Here is a 15,309-nt window from a genome sequence, read left to right as displayed (position 1 = left end):
ACATGTACTAATGCATGCACACATGAATGCACACAAATCCATCCTTGTATCCTCCACACACACACACACACAGACACACACACACACACACACAGTTTAATGTGCTTAATTAAAGCAGATAATTATTCTCCCTCAGCGCATGGGCACCTTGACACAGTCGTCCTTTGCCTCTCGCTGACTCACCCTCAACATTCCTGCTCGTCTCCTGGATACAACTGGAAACTGAGACTAACACTTAGACTTAGAAAACTTTAATGTCCTCTGAGAGGCAGTTGACGACACAGCAGAGATCATATTTAGATGAACAATAAAGAAAAATAGTCCGAGATCATCTGTAGCAGCCATCATAAATATCATCACAGTCCAGGCAGGCATGTCAGTGCATGTCAATAACAGTATGCCAACGATTGCAATAAAAATAAATAGTGAGTGTACTGCACATGCCCTATGTTTCCATGTATTACACATCTCGTAGACCGAGGCTGTCTGCATTTAAAAACCTTTTTATTTACAACTTCACATTATTTGGGATAAAAATAAGTTGATAAAACTTTTGCTTCAAACTGTGTGCAGCCACTCATGTTTACCTCCTGTTGCACAGAAAGAAATATTCATACTGTAGAGAGATACAAATTCTCAAAGCTTAACCTGGCGTTAAGCAGAGTTTTCTTATTGCCTGACATAACACTTGAAAAGCTAAATTTAGAGGATATATCTAGAATCTAGATCTGCAGATTTAACAGCTCAAAGTTGTTAAACAAAATTGTTCCTATAATTACGGGGTCACGGGTATTGTTCTGTAAGAGTCGATCTTTCTGTCCACGGAAATCACAGGAGCAGAGAGATGTGAGAGGAAAACTAATTTTCCTCACCGCTCTGTCCCTTCATTAATTCGGGACAAATTGGCCTGCTTGGAGCAGCTTTTGAAAATGCAAAACAGGTGGTGAGATGAAAAGGCTTCGAGCCGTCTGTTTGTTTCATCTGCCTGAGTTTTTGTGTGGAAACGGGCCAGGCTGGTTTCACCTCATGGCTCTGGAGAATGTAAAGGGCCCTTGAAAGATGAGGAAAAAAAGCAAAAATATAACAGCTCCATCTGTTTTTTTTTCCTCACGTCTTGCTCCTTCAGCGTTTTCAGCCACGGGGTATGTTTTACTGTTGTCATGCGGATGCCTCATGAAACCTCCAGTCATGGTGATTATCACAACTACAACTGAATGATTACTTGTTTCCCTGAATCTGTTTCACAAAATAAAACCTTATCAACAATTTCTAACTTCAACAATTTCTTCATTTAAACCATCAACCTGTCTCTTAGACCCCATCCTAACTAGGCTGCTTAAGGAAGTCCTACCCTTAGTTAGCACTTCTTTAGTAGATATGATCAATCTGTCTTTAGTAACAGGCTATGTACCACAGTCCTTTAAAGCAGCTGTAATGAAACCTCCTCTTAAAAAGCCTACTCTTGATTAAGGCATTATAGCCAACTATAGACCTATATCTAACCTTCCCTTGTGCTCTAAGATCCTTGAGATGGCAGTCGCCAATCAGTTGTGTGACTTTCTACATAACAATAGTATATTATTAGGATTTTCAGGATCAGGATTCAGGATTTAGAGCACTTCAGAGCACAGAGACAGCACTGGTGAAAGTTACAAATGACCTCCTAACTGCATTGGACAAACGACTTCTCTCTGTACTTGTCTTGTTAGATCTTAGTGTTGCATTTGACACATTTGAGACTGGAACATTTAATTGGCATTTAAGGAGCTGCATTACGCTTGTTTAAGTCTTATTTATCAGATCAATTTCAGTTTGTACAAGTTAACGATGAATCGTTAATGCACACAAAAGTTTGACACAGAGTTTCACAAGGTTCTGTACTTGGACCAATACTATTCACCTTATATATGCTTCCTTAAGGTAATTTTATTCGGAAACATTGTTATACAAATTATACCCAATTATATTGATAAATAAAGCCACATGAAACCAATTAGTTAACAAATTCCAAGCATAAAGACCAGGATGACCAGCAATTTTCTGCTACTAAACTCAGACAAAACTGAAGCTATTGTGCTTGGCCCTAAACACCTTAGAAACACATTATCTAATGATATAGCTACTCTAGATGGCACTACCCTGGCCTCCAGCACCACCGTAAGGAATCTGGGAGATATCTTTGATCAAGAAATGTCCTCCCACATAAAACAAATTTCAAGGACTGCCTTTTTCCACTTTCGTAATATTGCAAAAGTCAGGCACATCTTGTCTCAAAAAGATGCAGAAAAATTTGTTACTTCCAGGCTGGATTATTGCAATTCCTTATTATCAGGCTACCCTAACAAGTCTATAAAGACTCTCCAGCTGGTCCAGAATGCAGCTGCACGTATACTGACAAAAACTAGATAAAGAGATATATTTCTCCCATCATAGCTTTGCTGCATTGGCTTCCTGTAAAATCCAGAATAGAATTTAAAATCTTTCTCCTCACCTACAAAGCCCTTAATGGTCAGGCACCATCACATCTTAAGGATTTCATAGTACCCTATTATATACCCTATTGCTCATAGTTCCTAGAGTCTCCAAAAGTAGAATGGGAGGCAGCTATCAGCCCCCTTTCCTGTGGAACCATCATCAGAGACACGCTCTCTACGTTTAATATTAGGCTTAAAACTTTCCTTTTTGATAAAGCTTGTAGTAAGAGCCACCCAGGCTCGCCTTGGACCAGCCTCAAGTTATGCTGCTATAGGCCTAGACTGCCAGGGGACTTCCCATGAAGCACTGAGCTCCTCTCCTCCTCCTACTCTCCATCTGTATGCATTCATGTACCATTAATGCATGTTACTAATTCTGTCTATTGCATTGTGCTATGCTCTCCCCCCCCCCCCCCCTCCCCCTCCCCCTCCCTCCCTCTCTCTTTCTCTCTCAACCCAACCAGTCAAGGCAGATGGCCTCCCATCTAGAGCCCTTTTCTGCTTGAGGTTTCTTTCCGTTAAAGGGGAGTTTTTTCCTTGTTGCTGTCACCAAGTGCTTGCTCATGGGGTAATGTTGGGTGTATGTAAATAATATTGTAAAGAATACATTCTAGACCTGCTCTATGTGAAAAGTCCCCTGACATAACTTCTGTTTTGATTTGGTACTATATAAACAAAATTGACTTGATTTGACTGTCAAGTTAAAAAACAAAGCTGCTGTTTTTATTTCCCTTTTAGGCCGATAAACAGAGTCATGAATGGAGTCTAATGCTCCTCTTCATCATTCCAAAAGGTGAACATTTCAAATACACTCCCTGCTGTTATCACACGATCAATTCATTGTGGAATTATCTGCACAATATTCCCATTGTAGTTTGTTAATTTCAGGAAGTTTTATGTTGAAACTGGTGATAAAAAAGATGCTTCTGAAAAAGGAACAAATCATTTCTCAGAGATCAGCTCCTATAAGGAATAAATATCTCTTGTATATACACAAACCTGATTCACTGCAGCCTACATTTGCTAAATTGCTAATTGTTCACATTTGCAATTTTAGTTTCATACATTCCACGGGTCTTTTTAACCATCCCCTTTCTCTCAATAAATATTACAAGAAAGGTAATGTGCCACTCTGTTTAAACCATCTATCTGCTGTAAGACATCTTCAAACCTCCCCTGAGAGTCTGTGCTTCTTTCAGTTTGTTTGATTTGGGCGATGCAACTCAAGAGTTTCATGACAGAGACACAGTGATGCTCAAACCTAAATTTAAATCATCTCAATAACTTCTACTTGTATCATTTTTTTGTATCATAGATCGGTAAAACATATTGGTAGAGACATGGCGCTACCATCCAGACCCAAATCTACACACATGATTGGGGCACAAAGGAAGATCATAATTAATAATATGGGGAAAGTGTGATGTGTAGCCTGAGAGAGAAGGAGACAATGAGATCAGACTGGTATTTATAGCCTTGGTGGAGGCCTATCCAGGTGTCACTGCATTACCTTAACGACACACCTTGACTGCCCGCTCCTGCAGAAAATGGCCAATCAAACCACTGCAGGCAGAAAGGGAGGGGTTGTAACACTTTGGGAAACAGTGATTGACATTTTTCACTATTTCCAAATAACTGATCGATTAATCAAGAAAATAATGAACACATTAAGCAATAATGAAAATAATCGTTATTTGCAGCATTGCTTTAAGTAGGGCAAAGATATCATTAAAAGAACATTTAACAACATATTAAAGTATATACAATCAATTAAAGGGGAATACATTAAATGAAAAAATAAGTTTGCAGTGATTAATTGCTGCAAATTTAATAAAGAAATAAAAGTTTAGTGGAGAAAATGAATGAAGGGCACATTAAAAAGAAAGTACAAAGCTCAACCTCACAGAAACTGAATTTTAAGTGAGGTGACTGGACGTTTCTAAATGTTCTCTGTACTTCTGATGCAGAAATGTCCGTTGAAGCTTGACTAACAGCTCTGCTCTGTTATAAACCACATTTCATGGCAGCTGTTCCCATTTTTGCTTATAAAGAAGCATGTTTTTTTTAAAAATTCTATTTGTACTTTTAACCTTTCTAAACATCTGGCTGCTACTCGTCGTCTGTTACCTGAGGGACAGACGACGATGGAATAAATTAGAGGTAAATCAGCAAGGGAGGCTCGTGTTTTATGGATGAGGAGACTGTGTGGGAAGGGAGAGAGAGACAGAAAAGTGCAATTAGAGTGAGTTGTGGTCTTACAAAGTCAGGTTGTTTGTGTGTGTGTGTGTGTGTGGGCATGACTTAGCCTACTTTCAGGGACACTCACCAGACTTAACACCAGCTAACTGGGATGGCTTGTATTTTTGGGTCAGTGGTTAAGGTTAGGATCACGGTTAGGTTTGGGCAAGTAGTGGTTATGGTTATGGTAAGTCTCCAGGAAATTAATGTAAGTGTATGTAATTTCCTCAAAAGTGACCTAGGTAAACATGTGTGTGTGTGTATGTGTGTGGTGACCAGCAGCCACGCCCTGTTTATAATTCATTTCATTGATCTCACACATACTCATTAGAAGGGAAATCAATGGAGGAGGAGGGCAGCGAGAACAATTAGTGTGTTCTTGATGACTCAGGTTGTGTTGTTGTTGTGTAGTAGTGTGCCGACTTTAACTTTTCCATCTTAAAGGATAGGTTCACAACTTTCAAAGTGTGTCTTAAAACAGCAGTCAGGTGTCCATATGAACAGTGAAAGAGGTTTTCCTCACTGTAATCATTCCTCCTGTTCATACTGGCTATTAAAAGATCCTTTCAAATGTGCTTTCAATTTAAGTGATGGGCCCAAAATCCACATTGTGTCCACACAGTCATTTTGTGCAAAAATGCATTTAAAAGTCTCTGTGAAGCTTATATGAGGCTTCAGCAGTCTGAGTTAGTCATATCAAGTGGATATCTGACACATTTACAGTCTTTTTAGCATCACATTCCCTCTTTGTGTTTCCTTTAAAGACGCTGCATATCCATAGAGGTGTTTTCACTTACTCTGGCTGAAGCAGAATTCATTAAAGGTAGAATTTGCTTAATGTTAATGCACTCAGTGATAAAGGACAGTCAAGAAACTGTCTGTAACGCCCACACAGTCCTGAACTAATCAGCTAAAACAGGTAACACCTGTGTGGGTAGAGCCTGGACATGTCAGGTCATTAAAGGTCAGTGATGTTGCTGTAGCTTCCCTCCAAGTAATTGATTTTAAAATTATACTTCACTAAACTCTCCACTCTGCTGCTGTTTAGTTTCATGTGAGTAGCAGAGAATCTCATCCTGTTGTGAAATGTTGTGCTGCCATCTAGTGGTAGTTCTTTTTTTATTAATCTTCATGCTTGTTTAATATAAATCATGTATAATACATTAAGGCTTTTAAAGTGTGCTCGAGAATTTTACATTTCTGAATTTTTTTTTTCCTTTCTTCCAGAAAAGCTTTAGTTTCCATTCAACTGATCAGTATGAAAACTTGAAGAAAAGTGCTTCTAATTCTTGTCAAATACTCCATAATTGTTGCATAAATGCATGTAAGCCTAATTTTATTGTTTTCTTTGTAATGCAACCCTGTGAAACCCTTTTTATACTGTGATAAAACCATGTAACAGTCTATATAAATAATACACTTTTATATTATGATATCTCTTTTCCAGGGCCATGTACTGAAAAGTAACACAACAAACCAGGATGCAAGACATTTAAGGTACCTTTTTAAAATGTTTTTCCCCCAAAACAGATTTAAATTAAATGTGTACCCTGCAAATGTCCAAAACAACAATCAAGATGAATTGACCTGCAACATGTGATCACAACAGTTTCTTATTTAGAGAAAGAGCAATAAATACATTGGTTTATATCAAATCTATATTCAAATTACAATAGAGAGCAACTGACATATTTAACAGGTGAGACAATAGAAAAAAATAAGACAAAACAGATAAAGTGAAACTAAAAATACATAGAACATGTAATATAAGGTGGGATATAAAAACCCACTGACACATAAAATAGAATTCATACTGAATAATAATAATAGTAATAAAAAAAAACAAAGTTAAAACACAGATTACATAGAATGTATAAAATCAAGTACATATAAAATACAACATTTTAAAAGAAGTGTAGTAGTGCATATGTGTGAAGCAGACTGAGAGAAAAGCTAGTTAAAGGCTAAAGTGAAGAGATAAGTTTTTTGCGTTCTTTTAAAAATATTCAGCGAGCTGGCTTCCCTGATATCTATCGGTAGTGTGTTCCATAGTTTTGGGATGTAATTGACAAAGGCTGCATCCCCCATTTTCTTTCAGGTGTTGCTGGGAATATCCAATAAACCAGCAGCAGATGATCGCAGTGTTCTTGAAGGAAGATAGTTAAGAAGGGAATTAGCAATGTAGCTTGGTCCTAGCCCATCAAGGGCTTTGTATATAAGGAGGAGGACCTTAAAGTAGATCCTAAATGTCACAGGAAGCCAGTGCAGAGCAGCTAAAACTGGACTAATGTGTTCTCTTGGTTCTGGTTGATAGTCACACTGTAGAGTTTTGAATGAGCTGAAGTCTCAGAGGCTTTTTTTGGGAGGTGAGTAAAAAGTGCATTATAGTAATCAAGTTGGCTTGAAATGAAGGCATGAATAAGTTTTTCTGCATCTTTTGATTTATAAATGGTCGTACTTTAGCTATGTTTCTGAGCTGGAAAAATTATGTTTTTGTCACCTTGTTATTATGGGACCTGAAGTTTAGATCTCAATCAAATAATGCCAAGACTTGTAACCTCAGATTTTATCCAGGGGATTAATTTCCCCAGATTATTAAACAGCATTTCTCTTTGTGTTTTGGGGCCAACTAGTAGGATTTCAGCTTTGTCCTCATTTAACTTTTTGCTCATCCATTTACTTATTGTCAGAAGACAGCTAGTAATGGAGTTTATAGCTGGAGCATCATTTGGTTGAGCAGAGATGTACAGCTGTGTGTCATCCACATAACTATGGAAACATACATTGTGCTCTCTGATGATGTCACCAAGTGGCAGCATGTACAGTGAGAATAATAATGAACCACGGCAGCTCCTTTGTGGAATCTCAAAGCAGTTGCCGTGTTCCACAGACACATGATCTCCAAGACTGACATAAAACTTTCTTCCTTTGATGTAAATTTTGAACCAGATTAACACAGAAGTCAGGAAGACCAACCCACTTTTCCAGACGATTGATTAGGAAATCATTGTCAATCGTAACAAACGCTACACTTAGGTCTAAGAAGATGAGAATTGAGACCTTATTTTATAGTAAGAAAACAGGATATTGTTTTCTTTAAGAAAGGAGTTTATTTGCAAACTATCTTTTCAAGTATCTTACTAATGAATGGAACATTGGCTATCAGTCTATAGCTGATCAGTGCATTACCATCTGGGTTGGGTTTCTTTAATAAGGGTTTAACAACAGCTGTTTTGAAGGCATCTAGAAAGATGCCTGTTTGAGATGATGTATTTATAATGTTCAGGACATGACTTGAAACACTGTCAAACTCCTGCTTAAAAATGCTGTAGGTACAGGGTCAATACATGAGGTGAAGGAGTTACACTCAGTCACAGTCTTGCAAAACTTAGTTAATCTCAGAGACAGGTAATGAGTCATAATCTCATATTGCTGGCTGCTCCTGGCCTCCGTATAAACTGTTCCCTTAATCATTACATTTGAAAAACTAGATCTAAAAAAAAATTTCTGGCAGAGATCATCATGTCAAACCTAAAGTCACTATATTGTAAACTACTGAAGACAGTATTTGTACTTGGACCACAGTAATATAGGAATTTAGTCAGATTCCTGATGTCAACTGATAATACATGATTATCATACTGTATCAGCATCTTGCATGTTTTCATCCAATGATCACAAGAAGACAATTATTCCCTGATCACCACGTTACCACCACACTGATCACTGGTTCACCATATTTCAAACCGCTTGTCTTTCTTAAAGGGAGTTCTGTCCACAATGTTGTTGTTGAAGAGTCTAGAAAAATACCAAAGCAGAGAGTAAATGTCACTCATACAGCCAACAATAATATGAATGATTGAGTGATTATGAATTATTTCTCTGAATAATGGTGCACTAATTAATGTTTGCTCACCGTACAGCTTCAATGGAAGGGTTGATGGAGACCAGCTGGAGTAACCTGTGTGTCGCAGCATCTGTGATCTTATTGTGACTCAGACTGTAACATGCACACAAACAAAAAAGAAAAAGTGAGGACAAAAGGTACATTATTATATAACATGGAGCCAGTGGCTGATATAGGCAGTACAGGTAAATGTCAGGGCGTCACTGCAGAAACACTAAAGTTCTCTTTGTCAATGGATTATGTTGACTTGCATTTCTGTCTGCTCAGACCAACACAAAGAGACACACACCTCTAAAACTGTGATCATAAAAACTAAAATCCACCTGATTATATCTTTTGTTCAGTCAGTGAAAAACCTCTCGTCTTCATACAGTAGCAGGTATGTGCACGCTGTCAGTCGGTCATTTTGATCGCACAGCTGAGTATCTTCATTAATTATTGAAGTTTTCTGACACTACTGCATGATCTAACACTGTAATTCACAGCGCTGAGCTGTTCAACATCCATTCCAAGTTTAAACAGTCAGATAATTTGGAGTATAGTGATCATCCTCAGGATGCATCATGAACTCCAAAGATCTCAGGATATTTTTTACTTCAAGTAAATCATCACACTTCATTTCCTCCAGATTTATTCCAGAATCTGAATAAATTCTGCTGTGAATACAGATTATCTGCAGCCAGATTGTTGCTCTTCTCATGGTACTCACAGTAATGGCAAACTAGTTGTGTGCATGTTTATTTACCCAGATAACTAAATGTAAACTATTCTATTATTAGGTAAAGACAGTATTATAAAAGTACAATATGTTTACTGTAGTACAAAGTTCTGTAAACAACAGGTGTAAAAACATTTTCTTTAAATAAATGATAAGAGGAGAGATGGTGAATGTATTTACTATTTTAGTAAATATGTACAATTAGTATAATGAGTAGCTACTATAATTAAATCTGTCAGCACCTTCAGTCAGTAATGTAAACGGGGCGCAGCAGTCTTTGTTGTCATGATGTGTGTCAGCAGGACCACTATGGAAATGATTTATTTGAACTTTTAGTGTTTTTATCCTCTGTCATCACTCTTCAGTTTTATGTTTAACACTTTAATAGTTTTATATACTGTTTATAGTTTGATTTATTTTGTTGGTTTTGTGTTTCTGTGTGTTGGGCTTTTATTTGATTGTTTTCTTTGTGAATATGTGGAAAGGTGTGTTATGTGTCGGTTGCTTTATGATAGAATTAAACTAAACCAAACCTCTAACTGTACAGATATAATTGTCTTCTCATATACACACTGACAGCAACTTCAGTCTCTCCTGAAATCTAAATTCAACATAATCTCCCCTTGAAAGTGTATTTGGGGAACTCTATAATAAACTTGGGGTGCTGTAAGCTGTCAGCAGGGGTACTGTCTCTTTCTGCCTCCTTAAGAAGGAACATTTTTCTTCAGAAAAGCTGTCTTGTGATCCTCTCAGCTCATTAAACTTATTGTCTGTTTTGAATCTCACACCAACTCCACCTGCCTGTTGTGGTCAGCAATATGTTTTTGTGAGTTACTACCTCCGCCACTGACTAGACTAGAGCTGACACAGCATTATATACATTTTTGTGACATGAACACATGTATCTGTACAGTCTGACACTCACTCCAGGACTTGGACTTTATGCAGATGTGTGATGAGTGTGAGCAGCAGCTGGTCAGTGAGCTGACAGTGACTGAGGTCCAGCTCTGTCAGCCTGTCAGAGAAGTCCAGCATCTGGGCCAAACCTTCACAGGCACTCTGATTCAGTGTGGTGTGACTGAGGTCCAGCTCTCCACCCAGGGCTCTACACAGGGACTCTCCCCGTCTCACTGTGTCCCTCTCACTGCTCCCAGGAACCAGTGACACCAGCTGGAGGAGGACAGCTTTACTGGCTCTGAACAGGACGAACAGAGCAAAGAGCAGACTGTTACCATGCAGAAACATTACTGTGAACAAGTTTCTTCTCTGGTTTAGGTTATTCTTCCCTACCCGAGACGGACTCTGTCTAGGACAGGAAACAGCAGGTCCAGACTGCTGTCTTCCACCTCACAGTCTCTCAGGTCCAGCTGTGTGTCGCGGCTGCTGTGTCTCAGGATGGTGGAGACGGCCCTGCAGTCAACAAAGGTCAGACTCAGAGGCTCAGTCTGATCCTTCTCTGTCAGCTCCATACAGGAGGAGCAGGACAGATCCAGCCTGTGCTGTAGAGTCCTGAGCAGGCCTGATGCTGCCCCCTGCTGGGCATCAGAGGCAGCACAGCAGTGGATGAACCTCAGCAACAGCTTCCTGTCAACACTGGTAGTAGAATTGATTCAGAAATGTAAGAAAGTTAACAAATTATACACAAATAATACAATCATATCACTTCATTGTTCAGATACCAATATGACTAGCAGACTCACAAATATTCCACACAAATAATATCCATTTAAAAGATAGAGGGTATTAAAGAGTACAGTGTTATCATAACTGATAGAGTGATGAAAAACAAAGAATTCTCTTTCAATACCATTAATTAATCATAACATACAAAACAGTCCCAATAAATACTCTAAAGTGTTATTGAGCAGGTTTACAAGTAAGAAAAGGCTTACTTTTGGTTACAACCTGGATTAGTCTACAGGGAATGAGACGTTGCCCAAAACAAAGCAGTGTACTGCGAGTATCTCGGGGTCTCCCAAAGATACTTTAAATGATTCATTTGTTGGAGTATTTAGGCAAATCAGCGAAGCATTATTGCCACCACATCACTGAAATAAATATGGTTGATAGCTGTGATCTTACACTGCTGTGTAATGAATTAAGTAAAGACCAAACCAACAGTACTGCAAAGTGTTCAATAAGAGACTGAAGGCAGATTTTGGATGCTAGAGCTTACAGCAGAGCCCTCTGAAGACACCCTGAGTCTAATACATCAATCATAGGAGGTATGTAATCTATCTCATCTGTATCATCTAACATCTAAGGTGCTCTCCCAGTACGCTATCAGTGATGGATAAATGATATCCTGTGTGTTAGAGAGTGCTGATACAGCTACAGCGTTAAGAAATGAGCACTAATGTCTGACCTGAGTTGAGAGACTTTGTCCAGTGTAAAGAGGATGGACTCTATTTCCTCTGTTGGTATGGAGGTCCACTGCAGGTTTACTTTAACTCTGTCACTGTGTTGAAGGATGAAGAGCAGAGCAGCACAGTCCACCAAGTCCAGCTCTCTGCAGGTCAGGCTGATCACATGATCCAATGACCTCAGTAAACTGGGTATCATGTGACAGGTTTGAGCTTCATAGATCTCTCTGATGGCAGTCAACACAAAGCTGGGACTGGGCCTGAAAGCATACAGTGTATTTACCAATGACACTCTGTCTGGTCAAACAATGAACAAACTGATGATGAAACAGAAGGCATAACAGAACATATACAAATTATTAAATGGAAAACAACTTTATATCTGTGTCCAACAAAAGGGGAAAAACAATTTGACAACCTTTTGAATACAATCCTGTCCAGAAAGGGAAGCAGACGTGTGATTCTCTCCTGTAAGAAGCAGTTCTTCCTCAGGTTCACAGTGATGGTCTGAGCTGACGACTGCTGAAGCAGATACTGAAGAACCTCCCAGTTCAGACAGCAGGAGGTCAGGTCTCCACCAACCTTACTGAAGAAGGAACAGGTCAAGTCCTCATCCTGGATTTCATGGAGGAGGGCCAGTAGCTGCTGGAAACTCTCTTCAGTCAGTCTGCACATTTCATAATGAATATGTTTTAGAAAAGGTAAGTATTAATACATTAGACATTTTCATTAATTAGTGTGTGTTCATAAGGCTGAGGAAAGACATTTACTTGATTGTTAGAGGGCCATCATGAAGCAGCAGTGAAGTGAGACCCTGAGCAAAGATGCTGAGCTCAGTCAGGTCTAACCGTCTGACTGACCAGTGTCTCAGCACGGATGCCAAACTACTGACAACTTTCAACAATACTCGTTCTGATAGTTGGGTTGTCTTAGGGACGAGAGAAAGCTCATCAACAGCCAGACAAGCCACTCTCCCTCTTCTTATCCACCCAAACAGTCTCAAGGCCGTATTGTTGGACAGTCTGAAAATGCAGAAACAGATGTCCTGAAATATGTGATGAAAACCCCTAATTGATCATTTAAATTGGACAGAAGATAACTGGTGTTAAAAGAAGACAGACAGTAATTAGATGAATACGTACTTCAGACTGTGTAGTTGTGTTGTACGTCTAAAGAGGAGCGAGGCTTCTCTGACAGACATCTTTCTGGGTGTGAGGATGAGATTCACTTCAGAGCCACAAAGTCTGAGAACTCTCCCTGCAGACCTGCAGGTTTTCCTGCCTAACTTTCCTGTTAACAGCAGGTTGAACCCCAGGAGCTGCAGCAGAGAGACCAGCTGCTGGGTCTCCTCTCTGGATCTCACAGAGATGGATGAACACACACTCTGGAAGAACTCTGGATCACAGCTAAAACACAATATTATGGATCAATTGTGAAAACAGCAAAGCAAACGTACAAGAGTAGAAAACAAACTGCATTACAAACCATCTGATGTCTGATGTCTTTTAGCAAAGATGAAATTCAGAACAAGAACATACAGCAGGAGGAAACAGTCAGTAAAGACAGTATGTTGTTAAATGATGACTGAACTGAAAAGTTCATTTATCTTTACCATTTCTGAAATAAACCATGTGGTATTTGTAAAAATACAGCATTAGTCTGACTTACCTGAGCCCTGAGATATAAGGCAGACACTGTAGGAAACTCCTCACTTCACTCTCTTCATCTGAGCAGCCTGTCAGCTTCACTTCTTTCTTCTCTGATTGGAGTTTCAGCACTTCCAGCAGGATGGAGGCCTTTCTCTCTGACAGGTTTATGAACCAGACTGTAGGTGACTGGAAAACTGACTGTAATGCTGGAAGGACTCTCCTGTCTGTTTTAGTTTCACAGTCCTTCATCTGGGAGCACAGATCCAGTAGGAAATAACACTGATGTTCCTTTATATCATAACTATAATAATAATCATGATGATTCATGTATCCGTCTTTAAAAGGGAATGTTTCATAACTGCACACTGATGATAACAGCTCCAGTATCTTCTCTCCTGTCTGCTGTTCTCTCTCTGCTGCTGCACAGAACAGATTCACCAACAACCTGATTTCTTCATCAGGATCTGACCAGTCAAGATCAAAACTGGAACAATAAGAAGGAAACATTTTGTGAGGATTTGATCTCAGCAACATAACTACAAACACACACTACTGATGGACTCTATCTTGTACATGGCTGTCCTGTATAAAATTATGAAATTAAAAACACTTCATTAATCAGGAAAGAATATAAATCATTTTTGAACTATTACTGCCTCACAACACAAACACCAATCCTGTGTGTGAAATCACTGCATATTTGCTACCTACAGGTTATATTCACTTTAAGTAATTAAAATGTAAAATATATGCAGAATATATGAATAGAAATATTGAAAAAACTAAATCTAGAGTCCACATCATGTACAGTAGTTAAAATATCATCCCAGCATGCTTTACCTCTGAGATGGAAGACGTATAAATTACTGTTATGCTACATTACATCTGTCAGTGGTGACACAAAATGATCATTCATAAGTGTCTGAAATCTTCATTTACTGCTCACTATAGAGTTGGTAGAATTTACATCATAGTCAGTAAAAATAACTAATCATGAGGTAAAAAAGCAATGACTGTATTTTTGCATCTATGTAAATGTAGCAGTGCTTGTTTTTCTTAATTAATGAACATTTTGTTTTTATTTATGAACAATGTATTTTTGAAGCTGCCAAGATGACTGCCATTACTATTATAAGTAATTTGATCCTGTCAGTGTCCCATATTTAACAATTCATCACATTTTCATATTTCTCTTTGTTTATTATGTGTGTAAATATTATAAATAAACTACCATATATCTGACAGAAGGTGGTTTGACTCTTTTGTGTGTGTAAATCTTTTAATATCAGAGTCCCTGAGGTTCCCAAAAACTAGGAAAGCAATTTATCTGACAACATATTTCATATACTTCCAACCCATGTTCTCTGTCAATACTACAGACGGGGGACAAATTAAAGGAAAAACCTGAATAAAAAAGTGGAGAAACATATCAAATGCAGATGCTTCTGTTCACCAGGGCTCACTGAATGCTTTGGTGAGGATGAAAATGATGTGAATAAAATGCTCGGGCCTTTACAGTCACCAGATCTCAACCCAGTTGAACACCTAAGGAAGATTTTGGACCAATGTGGAAGACAATGCTCTCCACCACCATCTTCATAAGACCGAATAATATTGTGTTAACTTTTAAATCTGGTAGATAAATCGGAATGAGAGGAAAACATTTTGTTATGATCCCATGTCAGTGGTACAAAGAGATCTGTGCATTAGTGATATACACTGTATCTCCTTAACATGGCGATCAAGTCATATATTAGAATAAGGGGACTCTTCTCCTAAAAAGATGGCTGAAGAATCCCTCACTTCATTGTTTGAAGGTATACAGCTATACAACTCCTTAACTGTAAGTCATGTGAAGTACCTGAGCTTTGAGATATAAGGCAGACACTGTAGGAAACTCCTCACTTCACTCTCTTCATCTGACCAGCCTGTCAGCTCCACTTCTTTCTTCTCTGATTGG

General features: G+C 38.6%; 1 protein-coding gene across 2 annotated transcripts in view; it reads right to left on the bottom strand.

Moving 5' to 3' along the window:
- Positions 1 to 6,120: 6,120 nt before the first annotated feature.
- The window catches only part of LOC137177370 (uncharacterized), a 173,001-nt gene continuing 163,812 nt past the window's right edge, over positions 6,121 to 15,309 (bottom strand). For both annotated transcript variants that reach the window (XM_067583639.1, XM_067583638.1), the window contains exons 7-14: positions 12,843 to 13,106; positions 12,471 to 12,722; positions 12,119 to 12,367; positions 11,703 to 11,960; positions 10,628 to 10,930; positions 10,263 to 10,532; positions 8,629 to 8,712; positions 6,121 to 8,510 (exon numbers count right to left, since the gene is read on the bottom strand). In XM_067583639.1, the coding sequence (XP_067439740.1) occupies positions 8,444 to 8,510; positions 8,629 to 8,712; positions 10,263 to 10,532; positions 10,628 to 10,930; positions 11,703 to 11,960; positions 12,119 to 12,367; positions 12,471 to 12,722; positions 12,843 to 13,106 (1,747 nt within the window). In that variant the 3' untranslated portion in view covers positions 6,121 to 8,443. The remainder of the gene's footprint in view (positions 8,511 to 8,628; positions 8,713 to 10,262; positions 10,533 to 10,627; positions 10,931 to 11,702; positions 11,961 to 12,118; positions 12,368 to 12,470; positions 12,723 to 12,842; positions 13,107 to 15,309) is intronic.

The sequence above is a fragment of the Thunnus thynnus genome, chromosome 24 (assembly GCF_963924715.1).
Source record: "Thunnus thynnus chromosome 24, fThuThy2.1, whole genome shotgun sequence".
NCBI classification, from domain to species: domain Eukaryota; kingdom Metazoa; phylum Chordata; class Actinopteri; order Scombriformes; family Scombridae; genus Thunnus; species Thunnus thynnus.
Note: the sequence above shows the minus strand (reverse complement) of the source record. Positions and strands in the feature narration are given on the sequence as shown.